This window comes from Triticum aestivum, chromosome 3A (assembly GCF_018294505.1).
Source record: "Triticum aestivum cultivar Chinese Spring chromosome 3A, IWGSC CS RefSeq v2.1, whole genome shotgun sequence".
NCBI classification, from domain to species: Eukaryota; Viridiplantae; Streptophyta; class Magnoliopsida; order Poales; family Poaceae; genus Triticum; species Triticum aestivum.
In genome coordinates, this window is record NC_057800.1 from 481,553,548 (window position 1) to 481,571,857 (window position 18,310).

Sequence of the window (18,310 nt, forward strand, 5' to 3'; positions counted from 1 at the left end):
TCATATTACTTTGCTACTAAATACTTTGCTGCAGATATTAAGTTTCCAGGTGTGGTTGAATTGACAACTCAGCTGCTAATACTTGAGAATATTCTTTGGCTCCCCTTGTGTCGAATCAATAAATTTGGGTTGAATACTCTACCCTCGAAAACTGTTGTGATCCCCTATACTTGTGGGTTATCAAAGGCCCAGTGCAAATTGTTGTTTTTTTGCCTATTTCAGTGTTTCACAGAAAAGGAATATCAAATAGAATCCAAACGGAATGAAACCTTCGGGAGAGTTATTTTTGGAACAAACGTGATCCAGGGGACTTGGAGTAGGCGTCAAGAAATAAACGAGATGGCCACGAGGCAGGGAGGCGCGCCTGCCCCCCTGGGCGCCCCCACCCTCATGGGCCCCTCGCAGCTCCACCGACCTACTTCTTCCTCCTATATATATCCATATACCCCGAAAACATTCAGGAGCACCACGAAACCCTATTTCCACCGCCGCAACCTTCTGTACCCAAGAGATCCCATCTTGGGGCCTTTTTCGGAGCTCCGCCGGAGGTGGAATTGATCACGGAGGGCTTCTATATCAACACCATAGCCTCTCTGATGATGTGTGAGTAGTTTACCACAAACCTTCGGGTCCATAGTTATTAGCTAGTTGACTTTTTCTCTCTCTTTGGATCTCAATACAAAGTTCTCCTCGATCTTCTTGGAGATCTATTCGATGTAATTCTTTTTGCGGTGTGTTTGTCGAGATCCGATGAATTGTGGGTTTATGATCAAGTTTATCTATGAAAAATATTTGATTCTTCTCTGAAATCTTTTATGTATGATTGGTTATCTTTGCAAGTCTCTTCAAATTATCAGTTTGGTTTAGCCTACTATTGATCTTTCTTGCAATGGGAGACGTGCTTAGCTTTGGGTTCAATCTTGCGGTGTCCTTTCCCAGTGACAGCAGGGGCAGCAAGGCACATATTATATTGTTGCCATCGAGGACAAAAAATGGGGTTCATATCATATTGCTTGAGTTTATCCCTCTACATCATGTCATCTTGCCTAATGCGTTACTCTGTTCTTATGAACTTAATACTCTAGATGCATGCTAGATAGCGGTCGATGTGTGGAGTAATAGTAGTAGATGCAGAATCGTCTACTTGTCACGGACGTGATGCCTATATACATGATCATGCCTAGATATTCTCATAATTATGCACTTTTCTATCAATTGCTCGACAATAATTTGTTCACCCGCCGTCTTGAGAGAAGCCACTAGTGAAACCTATGGCCCCCGGGTCTATCTTTTATCATATAAGTTTCCAATCTATTTTATTTTGCAATCTTTACTTTCAATCTATATCATAAAAATAACAAAAATATTTATCTTATTATTATTATCTCTACCAGATCTCACTCTCATAAGTGACCGTGAAGGGATTGACAACCCCTTTATCGCGTTGGTTGCGAGGTTCTTATTTGTTTGTGTAGGTACGAGGGACTTGCATGTAGTCTCCTACTGGATTGATACATTGGCTCTCAAAAACTGAGGAAAATACTTACGCTACTTTGCTACATCACCCTTTCCTTTTCAAGGGAAAACCAACACAGTGCTCAAGAGGTAGCACCACCCACAACAATCTGTTTAATATCCGTGGCATCATCCGGAGGGAACATTTCGTCGAGCTTATTGATATCCCATGCAACACATGTTTGGTCCAGTAGGTCCGCACCTTCTCCACGCCCTGGACAAACACCGCGCCCAGTGGCAGCAGGCTCCCTTGGCGTGGTATCCATGGATCATGGCGGATGTTCACGGACGAGCCGTCCCCAATTCGCCATACGATACCTTCTCGAAGCAGGTCTCGCCCATGAAGAATGCTCCTGAATGTATATGACCCACCCGGCGGACAAGTGGCACTCATAATTGAGCTCTCACTGAAATACCGATCGCGAAGGACCCTGGCACAAAGAGAATCCGGCACCTGCAAAATCCTTCATGCATGCTTGCTTCGCCAATAACGTCTGGTTGAAAGCCTCAGGGTCCCGGAAGCCCATACCCCCAATGCGTTTAGACTGGCAAATTTTATCCCATGCAATCCAATGCACTTTCCTTTCACCATTTATTGCACCCCACCAGAATTTCGAGGAGATTGAAGTCATGTTCCGGCACATCTTCTTCGAGAGGTGAAAACAACTCATAGTGAAAGTAGGTGTGGCCTGAAGGACAAATTTAACAAAAACTTCTCTCGTCTTCTTTGATAGGCCTTGTCCCTTCCATGCACACTGCTAACTGAACAGTTGGAGTGTTGGGCGGTGATCAGAAGTCGTAAAGAGCCAGAGTGCACTAAGAAGGTCGTGCTTGTTTTTTCTCTTCTTTTTGACGTGAGGGTGAGGCTGTGCTTGTATAAAATAAAAATGACAATATCTAAGAGACCTTTTCTCCGAGCTCTTTCTCCCCTTTCCCTTGGTGGTTAGGGCAAACTCCCATCCAAACTTTGGCGGTTATCTTGTGGATTCGTCTCCCCTCTCTTCGCCGCTCCGACGGCTGGTGGCGGGGAGGAAAATACCATGGCCTTCGATTTGGCTAGTAGCTTAGGTTAGGTTGTGTTTAGTCCTTGCAAGTGCGAAACTCGGGCGGATGGCGCCATTTCTTCTTCGAGTTTGTCTTTCGGGTTTCAATCCTCACCGAGTTCATTCATTTGGACGTAGTCAGCGGACCTCCGCCATAGATTCATGCCGTCTTCTTGGAGCGGCGAGGTTAGGATTTCTCGTTGTGGGAGCATGACGACGAGATTTGATGTCAGTTGCTTCAGATGTATTTATAGGTTCAACAACGACGACAACGCTCCAGGGCGCCGCCCTTTAGGGGCATGTGCACGAAGATTATTCGACTCTCGTTGACAAGGTCAAACCGACTACAGTATGGGTGTCACGACCATAGTGATCACTCGGTGATCTAGAGTCCTTGACGTAATTTTTTATCATATTTGATTTGAGGTGTTTTAAACTCCTTATGAAATTTATAATAAATTTGGATTTTTTTCAGTAAATAAGTTGTAGCTGTGCTCGTTGATTCCACAGGTGATTGTATCATGTTTGTATCGGTACACCACTAGTATGCTAGTCCTCACGGGTCAATTTCACTGACGGCTCGCTCGCCGGTGTCCCCAGAAAAAGGGGCAAAAGAAAGAAGAAAGGACCCACGCGTCCACCACCACCCTCTGTGCGTGTCCCGGACCAGACTCCGCCTAACTTTATGGCGAGGATGGCTACCAAACAGCATCACGCGCTGCTCATACAAACGCCCGCCCGCCCGCCCGCCCCTGCCCCCCCTGCTGGCTGCCGCGAAAGAAAACCAAACCGTAGAGAAACACTCGCGCGATCGCCGGAAATGCCCTGCCGCCGCCGCCACCGCCGCCGCTGCTAGTGCAACTTGCTCCTCCTGACCCCTGTGCTGTTGGGTTTTATGCCCGCTTCGCTTCCCCAATTGTTTACTGCCAGCGAATCTTCTCCCTCCTCGCGCACCGTCCTCTGCCCCCGCCCGCTCACCCGCTCCCGCCTCTGCGGCTGCGCTTGCCGACAGGCCTTTTTGCCGACATGGCGGGTTCGTGGGCGGTCGGCACTTGACGGCGGCGTCGGTCCGGGTTCTGCCGCCGAGGCTCCGGGAGATGGGGCGGCGCCAAGGAGGGAACGGGTGGGGCGTCTGCGCCGCCCTCGCCCTCGCCTCGCTGGTCTCCGCTGTCGTCATCCTTGGAGGTGGAGGTATGTGGAGTGGAGTTACCGGCGTGCTTCTCTCGGGTGGTTTCGCGGTTTCCTGCTGTCGTTTTAGTCCGACCAGCATCATGCGTGTCTGAATGCCGCCTTGCTCGTGAGAATTTTCGTGGGTTTAGCTGCCAAACCCCGAGCCTCGGCGTTAGTTTATTATGGCCAATCAAACTGGCTGTGTAGATTCCGCGTGGCAACTCCAGCCACCGTTGTCGGGCACTTTGATTGCTGGAATTGGATGGCAGATTGATGTTTAGAGAGCGTTGTTTGTGATCTTCAGCTGCCCCAAATCTTAAGCAGAGTACTATACGAGAGACACACGATTTGTTTACATATTATAAAGTGGGATCGTTCACTTTTAACTTCTAATCAGTACCTAGATTAGTGTCGAGCAGTACCAGATATATGATGGATGAAAGGTCACCAGCGTGCCTAATTACTTTTCGAATTATATTTTATTAGCACTTTATTGTGATTCTGTATCAGCAACGCACTGGCCAGATATATGTATGTAATCCTGACCAAATAAATATAATAATTATATGCGTGCTTAATTATTTGACTAATTATATTTTCTTTTAGAACCTTGTTTTCACTAATTAAGATTTCGTCTTACTTCCAAACGTAACCACGTTCCTTTTTGTTCTGTAATGACGACTGCAGTTATGGCTTTCTATTCTATGGCAGTAAATAATTGAATGTCATATTTACTTTGTTTCTGAAGGTCATCAGCAATCTCATGCACCTGCCTTTGGTCGTAAAGTTCTTCTATCCATAACAAGTGGCCATCCACAAATCAACCTGGATAATATACTTCACCCGTCACAACTACAAGTTCCAACATTGCAAAGCTTAGGTGTGTAACTAAACATGCCTATGGGCCAATGATTTCAAAATTTGTTGATCTGCTGTATGATTGTAGTTTAAATTCAATTAACAATTATGTTCTAGGGCTAACTGTAAAATTATCAGCACCAACTAGTACTAGTACAGATGTTAACAAACAGTATGATCATTACGCACCGAGCCCAACAATAAAACATGAAGGTACCTTTTGTAACTCCGACTTATTATATGTTTTCCTTCAATGCCATGTCAAGATTTTTTTTTAACACATGATTTTTTAATGGAAATGGTTTACACTCTTTGGCTTCCTCAGATGAAGCTGTGTCAGCGTCCAAACAGGCAGTGCTGCCTAGAATGCAACCTAGTCTTTCACCGGATCATTTTTATCAGTCACCAGAAATATCTTCATCTATACAGAGTCCAGGTGAATTGCTGTTCAGTATGATGCTGAACTCTACCTGTATCTGTGTAACTGTGAAATCCAGTTTCGAATAACGAAAACTTTATTGCTTTATTCAAAGGCCAACCTTCCCCTCCTTCACAAATGGTTTCTCCAGCTACTCAAACAGGCAATCATCATCTTCAAGAACAAATGCCTGCAGCTTCGCCATCTCTTCCAGTTGAACCACATGCGTCTCATCCTAAAATTGCTGTGAACACTCCAGCTGCCGCACATTTTTTAACACAGCCACCCTGGTGTAAGAACTATCTGGATCTGCTTTACGTCCTCAATGTCATTACCATTTGGTCAATTATTTGTTTCTCAATTTTCATATAATTTTACCTTGACCAGCATCTCAACAGCCTCCATCTTCACCTTCCACTGGCAGTCAATCAACACAGCCAGCTCCTTTACCCCGTAGATATGGCCATTGTAAGATTGTTTGATCTGATGTTATATCATGTTATTTGTTTTAGTTAATATACACTGTGTTGTTACTTTATTAGCTTAATAAAATGGTGTCAACTTCTCATATTTACCTAACCCAGAATCTGTTGCGACCTGTGATTCGTATGGCAAGCAGCTCCTTCGTCATTCCATACTCCTCCAACAGGCCAGGACACACTTAGAGTACCAGTTGCTTCACCTCCAGGAGAACCACCCAGCAAAAAAAAGCCACCACAGGAAGGTATAGTTTTTATTGATGTCTAGTCATATAGCTGGTCCATACGTTTCAAAGTTTTCAGTTTTTTCTCACCCAGATTTTGGTTTATATAACCTTTTATGTATGTGTCAGTAGTACCACCGACGCCCATCGCTCCTGCATCCAGTCAGGACAAGGATGGCATATCATTTGCTAGACCTCCAAATAACTTGCCAAGTCACAGCAGCTCACCGCCAAAAGGTTCAGTCTACCTGATTCAGTGCAGATTTTTTTCATAGCATTTCTAAAGGAGCTATTTGCTTCGGAATAGGCACAAGGGAGACTAATCATTTAACTCCTGCCGCTCCACCTTCGATACACTGGGCCATTCAAACTCCCCCACAAGAGAGGCAACGTCCCCATTCAAATGGTACTGAACTCAATCATGTCATTCTGTAGATTTATCCTCTTCATTTATGCACTCCAAATATATGATGGGCAATATCTGCTGTTTGTCCATCATCAATCACTTGTGCCGTTGACGGGACTAGGTGCGCTAAGGAGCGGAGATCACATTTTTTGTTCTTATACATCACTGTGCAGGACCAGCTGCTTCTCCAACAACAACAATCCATCCTGCCAACCATGGGAAGGCCAATGGCGTTCCAGTTGCATCACCTTTAAAAGGCAGACATCACCATTCCATAGCTGTAAATAATACACATGGGATCCATGGGGCTCCAACTGTGGCACCGTCAAAGGGAAGGCATCACCGTTCCTTGCCTGTCAATAGGACATCTGTAGAAGGTATCCCATCAAGGCACCAACCATACCTACTAGGCCACAACCATAATGAACTTATTGCCGATAGTGAAATTTATGAATTTATATTGTGCAGGACCTGTCCATTCTCCCCAAATTTCTCCCAGCATCCATAGGAGAAGACATGGCATTCCAGTTGCTGCACCACCAAAGGAACCTTCCAGCCATGTACCACCTGCAAATCATAAACACCACAAAGGTATCCACAATCCCACTAGCGAAAAGATAATTAGAAATAAGTACATTCATCTCAGTAAGTGATGTTTGGTGCAGGTTCCTTTCCTGTCATAAGCCCTGCTCCACATAGAACTGGTAATGCTTCTGCAACAAGCCATGGACATTCAGGTTTAGATCATAGTCCTGCTCCAGCACCACTAGTCTTGTCTCCATCGAGTGGAAAAGATGGAAACCCAGTGTATGCTCCGCATCACCCTCATCAATATCATTCACCTTCATATTCTCCAGGTTAGTTGTGATAATTGTAGGAAAAGAAGTGGTAATTCACAATTGTCCAACTTAATCTCATATATAGACAACAGAGTAAAGGCCAAATGGGCTAATATACGTATGTATTGCAATTTGCTCTTATTCTTTACATTATCTCATCCCTTCTAGCTCCTCAAAATGGAATGAACACAGGTTCAAACAATGTAGCTACAGGATGCTACCGAGTGATATAGAATGCTATAGGAAGCCTACACGAGATTGTCGCCCCGGGCCGCGGTCTGGCGTGCCCGGGGTTTGTCTGCACCCTACAACCACACCTTTCCGAAGGCACTAATATATTGAGTTAGGTTGGGTTCAACCGTGCATGCTGACTGACATCCTTGAGAACTGATTATGCTAATGCATTGATAAGTACACATACGTTTCATCAGTAATGCCAGAATTGTGAAATGGCCATATTTGCAGACTAAATATTACTCCCTCCGACCCATAATAAGTGTCGCAGTTTTGAACTAAGGTTGAACTAACCTTAGTTCAAAACTGCGACACTTATTTTGGATCGGAGGGAGTATGATTTAAAGTAAATATTTTGTCCACAATATTGGTTGAGACTCATCCAAGCGTGCGGAGTATATCCTAGCTCTACTACGGGCATTTGGCTATATGCAAGTATTTATCACGAGGTCCTCAATTTCGATCCTGCATTAAATACGTTGAAAGTGTCTTCTTTCTCTATTCATGCTGAATCCAATAGGGCCAGAAGCAATCTAGGTTTACATGGCTTTAATATGAACTAGCCGGAATTTTCCCATGCAATTGCGTGTCAAGATCCTTTTTTTCTTTCTATATGACTTCTTTTAGCAACCAAGCAGGTGTTCTGCCATTCATATAATAGGGGAAAAGAGTTGCAAATATTTACAAGAAAAGAAAAAAAGACTAGTTACAAACTTCATATAAAATATATACTAACTGTATTTGTGATACAACTATAAATAACTACGCGTATCTGATTGATATGTAATGCTGGACCCACTATAACCGACGACGTGGATCTTTCTCTTTTTCATCTGATTAATGTAGTAACTTCTAGGCCTCCAAAGTGAATGTGTTGTTTTCTGGTTGATGAATGGTAACCTAATTATAATTGACTTAAATTTATGTACAATTGTACATCCAGAACCTGCTCCACCACCTGACAATTCTGCAGTTAGAAAGCCCAGGGCTTTGGCACCAGCACCAAGTCATTCCTTGCCGCCTCCACCTCCAAATTCATGTATGATACATATACTTTATTGCCGTCTGAAATTTATCAATTCAAATATTCTGTATATTCAATTTAACCGGGCTGCTACATTTTAAGTACTAATCGCTCAGCTGTGGTTCACTCATCCTTTTTTTTTTTGCTAGACTGCACGGCGTTAAATTGTAAAGATCCTATGACCAATAGTCCTCCAGGAACAACATGCCTCTGTGTGTTGCCAATAAAAGTTGAGCTTCGATTAGGTATAGCACTGTACATGTTCTTTGCATTGGTCTCAGAACTTGCACAAGAAATTGCATCTGGAGTGTTCATGAACCAAAGTCAAGTTCATGTTATGGGAGCAAATGCTGCAACTGAAGACCCTGAGAAGACAATTGTCCTCATTGATCTTGTGCCACTGGGAGCAAGATTTGACAATACAACAACACTTACAGTATTTGAAAGGTTTTGGCACAAACAGGTCATCATAAATCCTACGGATTTTGGAAACTATGATGTGTTATATGTTCAATACCCAGGTGAGAGTTCTTTATAACTACTTTTGTGTTATTCATCTTAATACTGTTTTCCTTATGTTAACATCTTCCTACCTATCATGTCGGTTTTTTAATCTTTGATTTGACTTGATTCTGCAGTTGCTTTGTTTATTATTCAGGTCTCTAGTCATCTATCACTCTGTTTCTCTCTGGAAAAATGGTCATGGTAATACTTTGTTTCATTTACTCATTCAGGTCTTCCTTCGTCACCACCATCAGCTCCTGGAAATCTGAACAACAGTCTTAGCAATGGAAATGATCAAAGGTTACACCCACTTGCTGCTGATATAGGAAACCACAGAGAAACAAAAAGCAGAGGCATAATTGTGATTATTGTCCTGTCAAGTGTCTTTGCTTTAATTTTATGTGCTGGAGCTGCATTGGTGATTTATTTCAAGCTTAGAAACCACCATCATTTAACCGAAGCATCACTTACGCCAGAAAAGCCTGCAGGTAGCAAAGCCATTTTTCCTAAGGATTCCTGTTTCTGTTATTCCACTTAATACAAATATAATGTTTTTAGCTTTCAGAAGTTGGGAATTCTTGTTTTATGTTACCTATCACTGGAAAGCAACTGTTTATGAAAGATTTTATTTCATGCTTTACTGGTCAAAGCACTTAGAACAGCTTTGAGCAAAATCTGAAGGGGCTAAAGCTACAAAATTAACGTTAAACGCTGTTTTGCTTACTGTTCTTTTCTTTTTCGTCAATGCTTGCATTGGAAATGCAGATTCTGCAGTAGCCGGGAGTAGGCTAGAAAGCAGACCTATCTCGGCATCACCGTCATTCAGCTCAAGTATAGTGGCATATAAAGGATCAGCAAAAATATTTAGTTTGGTTGAAATGGACAGAGCTACACAGAGATTTGATGAGTCCAGGATAATCGGTGAGGGTGGTTTTGGCCGTGTTTATGAAGGTATTCTTGAGGATGGAGAACGGGTTGCTGTCAAAGTTCTTAAGAGAGATGACCAGCAAGGAACCCGGGAATTCTTGGCTGAGGTTGAGATGCTTAGCCGATTGCATCACAGGAACTTGGTTAAATTGATAGGTATATGCTCGGAGGAGCATATGCGATGTTTGGTATATGAGCTTGTTCCGAATGGAAGTCTGGAATCTCACCTGCATGGTAAGACTTTGTTCCTTCTGTCACTAGACCTTCAGTTTATCAGAATTCCTTTACTGTTTTCATGAGAATTTCAGTTTTACCGCTTCACTTAGCCTATTTCTTTGTTAGACGGAGACGTATTAGATTAGCGGAGCACTTTAGTGACAATAAAATTTAGAAGTACTTTTGTAGTATTATACAGCTGTTATAATAGAGTGCACATATGAACACTGATATGCTAAGACATGAAATACCCGCACATATGAACACTGTTATGTCGCAAAACCCATCTTTTCAAACTCTTGGTACTTCTGACGGGTTACAAGCTGGTCATCCCTCTTAGGGCTTAGGCCCATGATAAGTCTGTCAATTAGGTAACCTGTATAACATGGATGTGCAAACTTATAAACAGAGTATTTTATGATTCCACACAGGATCAGATAAGGACACTGCTCTGCTTGATTGGGATGCCAGGCTTAAAATTGCACTTGGGGCGGCACGAGGTCTTGCTTATTTGCATGAAGATTCAAGTCCTCGTGTTATACACCGTGACTTCAAGTCAAGTAACATTTTGCTGGAACATGACTTCACCCCCAAGGTTTCAGACTTTGGCCTAGCAAGAACTGCTATAGGCGAGGGGAACGAGCATATCTCAACTCGGGTTATGGGAACTTTTGGGTAAGTTGGATCTCTCAACTCTTTCATAATATCCTCGACGTATCTTAAACTTATGGCGGGTTCTTGATAGGTATGTTGCTCCTGAATATGCGATGACCGGGCATCTTCTAGTGAAGAGCGATGTCTACAGCTACGGTGTCGTCCTCCTCGAGCTTCTTACGGGCAGGAAACCTGTAGATATGTCAAGGCCTCCAGGGCAAGAAAACTTGGTGACGTGGGCCTGTCCTTTTCTGACAAACAGAGATGGTTTGGAAACACTCATCGATGCATCACTTGGAAGTAGCATCCCGTTAGACAGCATCGCAAAAGTAGCAGCAATTGCTTCCATGTGTGTTCAGCCAGAGGTGGACCAGCGGCCGTTTATGGGGGAAGTTGTTCAGGCCTTAAAGTTGGTATGCAAAGAAGGCAGTGAGTTCAACGAGTCAAGAAGTTTTAGCCAAGATTTGCACATCCAAGACGCTGAGATTATAAGTAGGGCAAGTCTGGATATGGATGCAGGCCCAGTGCTGTCTACCGAGCAGTTCACTGCATCGGCGCGTTACGATACGCTGGATGCCTCTGGTTCTTTTCGGCGGTATTCAAGTTCAGGTCCTCTGAAGGTCGGCAGAACTGAACGGAACAGGGAGCGAGGCTTATCAACAGGTAGCTCAAGTGAACACTGTGGTCTACAACGATTTAGGATGGATTCAGAGTAGTCAACGTGCGGGCTCATTTTGATGACCTGCGCAACGAGGAAGTACCATTGGCTTATTTTCTGCGAGCGGGCCGGACTTCATATTTACTGTGAATATTTCAGAAATGGAAACGATGCCATAAACGGTGTACCGGATGAGGAGCGACCCAGTGGTGGATGGCAATGTAGGCCTGGCATACATAATAGTTGTGCGGGCTTTCTGTAGCCTTTTCCCTAACGAACTGCACCCGGGGAGCTTCACAATAGAACAAGAGAACTCCGTTTGCTGGTTCTTCAACTGCAAGTCCTTGTGCGGGCTGCAGAAGAAGTGCAGCGGAGGATTGCACTTCAAAGGAAATTTCCCCTTTCCTCTGGGGAGAGTGCGTGTGGGTGGTTGAGCTTGTCGAGACCATGGTAGAACACACGTGAAAAGTAGTGGCGAAATAAATATAAGATGTAGGATATGACTCTTCTCTTTATTATTCAGTCCTCTTATTCAGTTCTTAGGAGAAGATATGTATGTGTTCAATTTTGTATCTCTGCCCCTTAATATATATATAGGTGGCTTGATAAGTGTAGCTGAGTAGGAGTTTAGCTCTCCTTTTCTTGGAAAGTGGAGAATAGACTGTAGGGGTTCAAATCCTAACACTCATTCTTGGACCGCTACTCGTAGTATGTTCCAGCTCTGGTAAAACTTGCAAAACCCTATTACGGGAAAATGGAGAAAGGATACTTGCATACTATGCCTTTGTTGCATGAATTGCATCGTAAAAAATCTTGCGTTGAGAAACTGCAGTAAAATTCGAACAAGGGAAGAAGTGTACAACCTTGTCTTTTGGCCGTGAAGTTTCTCCCCCCCACATTCTGCACTTTTCTAAAAGCCTGTTCGGAGTCCCTCCGCTCCACAACTCTGTTCCTAGAGCAGGCGGGGTCGACCCGAATACTATTAACTCCATGGAGTCGGCAGTGCGGAGCGGAGCGAGCTGCAATTAAAATTTGTGGAGCGGGGAAAGAGGTGCTCTGCAGGTCCGAGGATTTCATGGACTACCGAACTGTCTCTAAGTCTTCTCATTCCAATTGCTTGGACTGATCTCCCAGTGTGACCGTAGGAAATGACTTAGTGAATAGATGTACTAGATCATCACAAGACTTGGTCGCCCCCTCAGTCGTCAAGAGGAGCCCGCCTCCGACGATAACTGGGAAGAGGCGGCCGAGTGGTCGGACAAGGAGGCTCCGATGGCTTCAGACCACCGAGGATGAGCAAAGAGAAGCTCATGGCCGGGCTCTGTGCGTCCCTCTTAAGTAGATGGGTTGGCCCAGGTGCCACCGTCGCCACTGCAAAACCATGGTGTTCAGGTTGGTTTAATTAAGTTTTTAGTTTAGTTTAGATTAATTTTGAATAGTTTGGATGTAATATACATCAAACTAGTTGAATTCCGTTAAATTTAAATCCAATATATCAAACTAGTATAAATTTCATCAAATTTGCAAGTTTGAAATGTTTAAACTGAGATAGCCTTAACGTGTCAAGGGACATTTAAGGGCGCCCATTTAAGCATCCACGGTGGAGATGCCCTAACACTAGCACGAGAATGAACTGAAGAACTATCGTAAAAAAGCAAGTTAATTCTGGCACCGCTCACAGCATGTCAAGAGAGACCAACAAACTTAATTGTTGAAACTGCATTTCAGGTTACATGAGGTCAAAATATTTTCGTACGACATGGTCCAGAAGGTACAAATCAAAAACCAATCACACCCATCTGGTGACACAACACCTTTCTGGAACAAACCACACTGAAAGAATAGTGGGGAGTGGCAGTATTCGTCTAGTAGATGCAGTCGCTTACATGATCACTTCGAAACTGTAGGGCTCCAGCATCAAATCATTTTACATGACGAAGAAAATCGGCAACTGTTGGAGAAGACCAACAAAAATAAAGACTGCACTGAAGAAGCATGGAATGCAAAAGACAGACAAGAATCAAGCCAATAAAGCAAGGGGAGAGGAGATGGACACCAAGGCAAGGACTAAAGCACCTACAGTGTACATTTCTGCGTGTCTGTTAGGTCGCTGGAGCTTCCTTTTCTTCGGATACAGCCACAGCTGCTGACAGCCAGTCTGACGCTGGAGCTTCGAGTTCAGGCTCGACATGGCCGTGCACATTCAGAGGAGTGACAGATATCTGTAGGTTGTAGAAGGGGGAAACGATTAGGCACCTGGAGAACACAGCACACACACACACACACACACACACACACACACACACGAGAGAGAGAGAGAGCTCACAAATCCATTTTCCAAGGCTCTCACATCGATATCGTCATCCAAATCTTTGTGCAGCTTCTCGATGAACTGCATTTTTTTATGAAGCCAGGTAAGAAAAGGATGCGCAGAAAGCTTTGACTGTGTTTAAATGTGCTTACTAACATGCTTGATTCAAGGGTATTCTAGATGAATTTTGGAGGATTCTCATCCTTAGGAAATTTCCCCTTATTCCTTAGGTTCATTTGTACTAGATTTCATAGAAAAATATCCATCCACTCTAACCTCATCCTTACGAAATTTTATCTTTTTCCTGTGCACAGCCAAACAACCATATAATTCACTATGTTATAACATTATTCCTGTATTTTTCCTATCCTTGCGTTTTACAAATCCTGTGAATCAAAGAGGCCCTCAGAAGTCAGGAGTACACTTTCACTTCTACAAAAATAAACACTAGAATGACCTTAGGCTATTTACAATCTCCATATGACCATAAGTACCTAGTTTAGTTGCTTAAAAGTTCATTTTTGTTTTGTGCCTGGCCAAAGGAGTGGAGCTATGTGTTTTGATTGTGCTATACAAGAGCTCTCGAAAATACATTTACCTCGGCACGGAAAGATTTCTTCACTACTTCTCGAGCTTGTTGCTTCCCTGCAGCTGCAACAGACTCGACCTCAACTGTCTTCCGCTGAGTACTACCTCTGCGTGCAGCTCCCTGAAGATAAAAGGATAAACCAATTTTATATTGCACTAATGATGACATGATAAACTTCTTTGTAGTAAAAGATTTGCTTCATACTGCTGCAGAAGCATCCTTCCCAAGCTGTGCAAGCTGAATACCAAGGCTTTGATGCATGCCCATGAAGTGAGCAGCAGGTTGAGGCCTACTTGTCGACACAGCTTGCCAGCTTTGAGCAGGACTGTATATGCTTTGCTTGGTCAACTTGAAACCCTGGCATCAGGAGCAGGAGGGAGAGAGAGAGAGAGAGAGAGAGAGAGAGAGAGAGAGAGAGAGAGTTAATTATGTGTTAAAAAGGAACCAAAACTACCAATGTGCTGAAGATTTTTGCCTGTCACAGTTGTGAAAAATAATACAAATTTAAACAGAAGATTCCAAAATGACCTGACTTCCCCATTATCAACATATAAACAAATACCATTGTTCCTCCAATTTAGTAAGGTTGATTTGTTGTACATCTAATTGCAGCATTGTCATTAATTCTTAAATAGAAATCAGGTGTCCCTTTTGTCAAAAAAAATCATTAATATTATAGGATGGAGCCAAAGTAAAGCTAACTTATGAGTTATGACCATGCTACTCCTGGTGAGGTCCAAAGCAAAATACCAGATCAAGAGACAAATAGATACACATCGCAGTACTATGATAGATAAGTCATCAGCAGAAGAGAGTTAACCACTGGAGACACGACACGGGTTTTTATCTAAAAAGATAAGGTTCAGGTGTCAAAACAGGGCAACTTCTGTGTAATACATTTTTTCTATCATTGGATTGTCAGTGAGGTGTGCATCACGTGCTTCAAATGGACAGACACTTCGAAAACGTAGTTCACTGACAACATACATTCTACATTATAAATTGCAGAAACTTGTTGATTTACACTTTAGACTAGCCTCTAATAAACGTAATTGGTATATGATGCTCTGAAGTTGAGGATATAATAAGTTATATACTTATATGTACTGCTCTGGGTCACAAACAATAGCAATAGCATGGTCCAGTATGCTTCTCACTAAAAGACAAAGTGGACAACAAGTAGAAGGATTCATGTACTTCTACAGCTATGATGCTATTTTTGGCTCTAAATGGAGTTTGAGTACAAAGTTTTATTCACAAAATAACCTTATTTGCAGCTGGCGAGCTTGGAACCCCAACATTCAGCAGGCACCCTTTGAGGAAAGTTCCCTTCTCAATATCTGCCAAGGCAGCATGTATCAGTGGCAAACACAGCCCAGCTGCATCCTTGAAGTCATCGTCTTTGGTTTCATCCTTCTTCCTAGTTGCATATATGCACCACTTGTTATTAGCTTGTGTTACCGAGTGAATAAACCATACCAGGAATGATATAATAGATTTGGGACACAGTTTTAATGTGACTAATCGCATACCCACCAATTCAATGAGATTGCAATTGAAGGTACCCCACACATTAAGGCCTCTCTTGCAGCAGCAATGGCAGAAGAGTGGAACCTACACAGATTTGTAATCAATTACATAACTAAACTGAAACAGACTATAAATGGGCCACTTGTGAAACAAGAGCATACATCTCATAGCCGCAGTTTGGCCCAGTATTGATACCGCTGATCACCTGCAAACCAAATGGAATCATCCTCTCAATGACAAAGCATAATAAATCCACCTTTTCCCCTAAGCATAGTTAACAAGCACAATACCAAAGCAGGTGCCGACCAAGAAAATAGCCTCCCAGATAATGCCAATGAGATACAATCCACCGGCGTCCCTACATTAAGAGTCGTCGCAATTAGCATAGAGGAAACTCACAGTACCCAATGGATGAGGAATGGTATGATACAAATGGCGCACAAATGGAGGAAGAACCCTCACCTGATATCTCAAAAGCCTTCGCCCCTGTAAAATGGACGGATGTCGCAGACACAGTCTCCCGGATGGTAATGGAGTGACCACAGACAGGCTTGTCCCTTCAAATTAAGAAAATGTTGTGATTAAATTGCTCTAAGAACCACAGGGATGATGATTAATGATGGATTAGGGAGTTACAGTAGTTCACGAAAAAAATCCAGCCAAAACGATGAATCTCAAGAGAAAAATGTAACGTGGAATCAGGAGGTTGGGCGTTCGGATTGGGGGACATACGATTCAGGGGCGCACACGTGGACGTCGCATCGGCCGCCCTTGACGAGGGCGTCGACGAGCGCCGCGAGACCCGGCGACTGGATCCCGCCGGCGCAGGTCAGAAGTACGACAGGCTTAGCCGGCGCGTCATCGGCCGCCGTCTCCGCTGTCGGGGCCTCGGCCTCGGCCGCGGTGGAGCCGGCGTCCTCGGGCGAAGGCGGGCGGCGGGCGGCGAGGACGGACTGCAGATTGGACACGAGCCCCGAGGGGAGGGGATTGGGCCTCCGGGACTCGTCGCCTGAGCTCGCGGCCATCGGTTTCGCCGGAGAGATGGACGGGCGTTGGGAGAGAGAGGGGGAGGGGGGTACGGAGGAAGGGAGGAAGAGGCAAATGTTCCAGGCGAAGCGGAGGAGGAAAATGGAGTGGAATGGGGTGGGCGCGCATAGTTTATGGATTTATCCGGACCGGGCCCGCTTTACGTGTCGAGCGAGCGTCTTTTTGACCCGCACAGATTTGAGGGAAAGGTCAAGTATACTGCTCAAGCAAAAGTGTGCCAAAATTGCTTTGTCAATTGTCATGGTTCGTTAGTTAATCTCACACTTCGTCCCTTTTCTCGGGTTACCTACTCCACGATCTTCAATTGTAAACTTCCGACTACTTTTTTACATATATAATTATTTTATGCCCAATCCTATCTGTTTGATTTGTCCCTAGTTTCGGAAAACCTTCAGTTATGCCCAAGCATGTTTGCTCCTCTTATGCTTTTATCCTTTGTTTGATTTAAAAACTTCATAAAAATATTAGCTTAGAAAATGCAAATAAGATACCAAAATGTTCAAAAAGACATCACTTATATGTGCATGTCATTTGCATTCATGACAAAAGTCTTGTTTATATTTTTTTAGGTTTAATAACTTTAAAAATGTTAATAAGCTTGTGTTGCTTAAACAACACTTTTGTCGTGAATACAAATGACATGCACATATAGGTGATATTTTCCTGAATATTTTGATATCTTATTTGCATTTTTTTAGAATTAATATGAATTTGTTACGAAGTTTTCAAAGTAACAGTCAAAGGGCAAAAGCATAAGAGGAGTAAACTCACTTGGGAAGAACGGGGTGTTTTCAAAATTAGGAGCAAATCAAACGAAGGAGATCCAACTAGGGGCATAGATTGAATTATCCCCTTTTTCTTTTCTTTTCTTGAAGTCTATCCTTAGAGCATCACCAATCATTCCCTAAAAAACTCTTCCTAAATACCCCTCGTCCCAAAATAAGTGTCTTAACCTTAGTACAACTTTATACTGACACATTTTTTTAGGACAGAGGGAGTATGATTTTACCCTGTGTCCATATAATTTAGGGGAAGTTGAGAGGTGAGCTGCTTTTACAGTATTCGTAAAAAAACTAAAATCTAGTTTTTTTTCATTGTGTCTTTAAATTAATGTACAAATGAGATATGCATGTCAATTCTATAAACATAGTAATTCAAAACAACATTATTCCAACAAATATAAGTAACATTATTTGCAACCACAATATATGAAATATGATTGAAAACTCGACGCCAAATTCGAACACAACTAATGTTCCAAATCATTTGGAGTAAAAAAATCATGAGTGAGTTCATTGACCAAGAAGCGACCAGAAATGTTCAATAAGATCATCACAAAGTTGTTCATGCCCCGCCTGGTTTTCAATTTGGCGATGCATTTCAAGAAATTTCTGGAGTCGTCGATCGTCCCTCTGTGGATCAATAAGTGGTGTGTGATCTTTGTTTCCCTCATTCACATAACCCTAGTTCTGGTGGATGTTCCCGCTCGTCTTATATGACTATGTTGTGCAAAATCACACATGCTGTCATGATGCACCACAAATTCCTTTTGGTGCCCCAATTGTGTAGGGCCACAAACAATGGCAAAGCATGCTTGCAGAACTCCAAATGCATGTTCAACATTCTTCCTACATGCTTCTTGACACCATAGTCTCCGCAGACAA

The 18,310-nt window shown here is 43.2% G+C and overlaps 2 protein-coding genes across 13 annotated transcripts; one reads left to right on the forward strand and one right to left on the reverse strand.

The window, feature by feature from the left end:
• The first annotated feature begins 3,311 nt into the window (after window positions 1-3,311).
• LOC123061747 (receptor-like serine/threonine-protein kinase ALE2) lies at window positions 3,312-11,778 on the forward strand. 11 transcript variants are annotated; one of them, XM_044484985.1, is made up of 18 exons: window positions 3,312-3,749; window positions 4,477-4,608; window positions 4,704-4,799; window positions 4,912-5,022; window positions 5,120-5,296; window positions 5,392-5,472; window positions 5,621-5,728; window positions 5,837-5,944; window positions 6,015-6,113; window positions 6,287-6,490; window positions 6,582-6,704; window positions 6,779-6,970; window positions 8,130-8,225; window positions 8,360-8,731; window positions 8,945-9,202; window positions 9,480-9,875; window positions 10,289-10,532; window positions 10,603-11,778. In XM_044484985.1, exons 1-18 carry the CDS (start codon window positions 3,656-3,658, stop codon window positions 11,225-11,227), a joined length of 3,516 nt encoding a protein of 1,171 aa, XP_044340920.1. In that variant the 5' UTR covers window positions 3,312-3,655; the 3' UTR covers window positions 11,228-11,778. The 11 variants fall into 11 exon arrangements, with proteins under 11 accessions (XP_044340920.1, XP_044340922.1, XP_044340921.1 ...); XM_044484987.1 differs by having other exon boundaries at window positions 5,840-5,944; XM_044484986.1 differs by having other exon boundaries at window positions 5,624-5,728.
• Window positions 11,779-12,854: 1,076 nt separating this feature from the next.
• On the reverse strand, window positions 12,855-16,744 carry LOC123061748 (5'-nucleotidase SurE). Of its 2 annotated transcripts, XM_044484997.1 has the most exons (11): window positions 16,332-16,744; window positions 16,062-16,156; window positions 15,890-15,957; window positions 15,761-15,804; window positions 15,606-15,683; window positions 15,336-15,489; window positions 14,274-14,426; window positions 14,079-14,189; window positions 13,496-13,561; window positions 13,250-13,391; window positions 12,855-13,120 (listed from the first exon to the last, which is right to left on the reverse strand). In XM_044484997.1, exons 1-10 carry the CDS (start codon window positions 16,622-16,624, stop codon window positions 13,272-13,274), a joined length of 1,182 nt encoding a protein of 393 aa, XP_044340932.1. In that variant the 5' UTR covers window positions 16,625-16,744; the 3' UTR covers window positions 12,855-13,120; window positions 13,250-13,271. The 2 variants fall into 2 exon arrangements, with proteins under 2 accessions (XP_044340932.1, XP_044340931.1); XM_044484996.1 differs by having other exon boundaries at window positions 12,855-13,391; window positions 16,332-16,743.
• Between the last annotated feature and the right edge of the window lie 1,566 nt (window positions 16,745-18,310).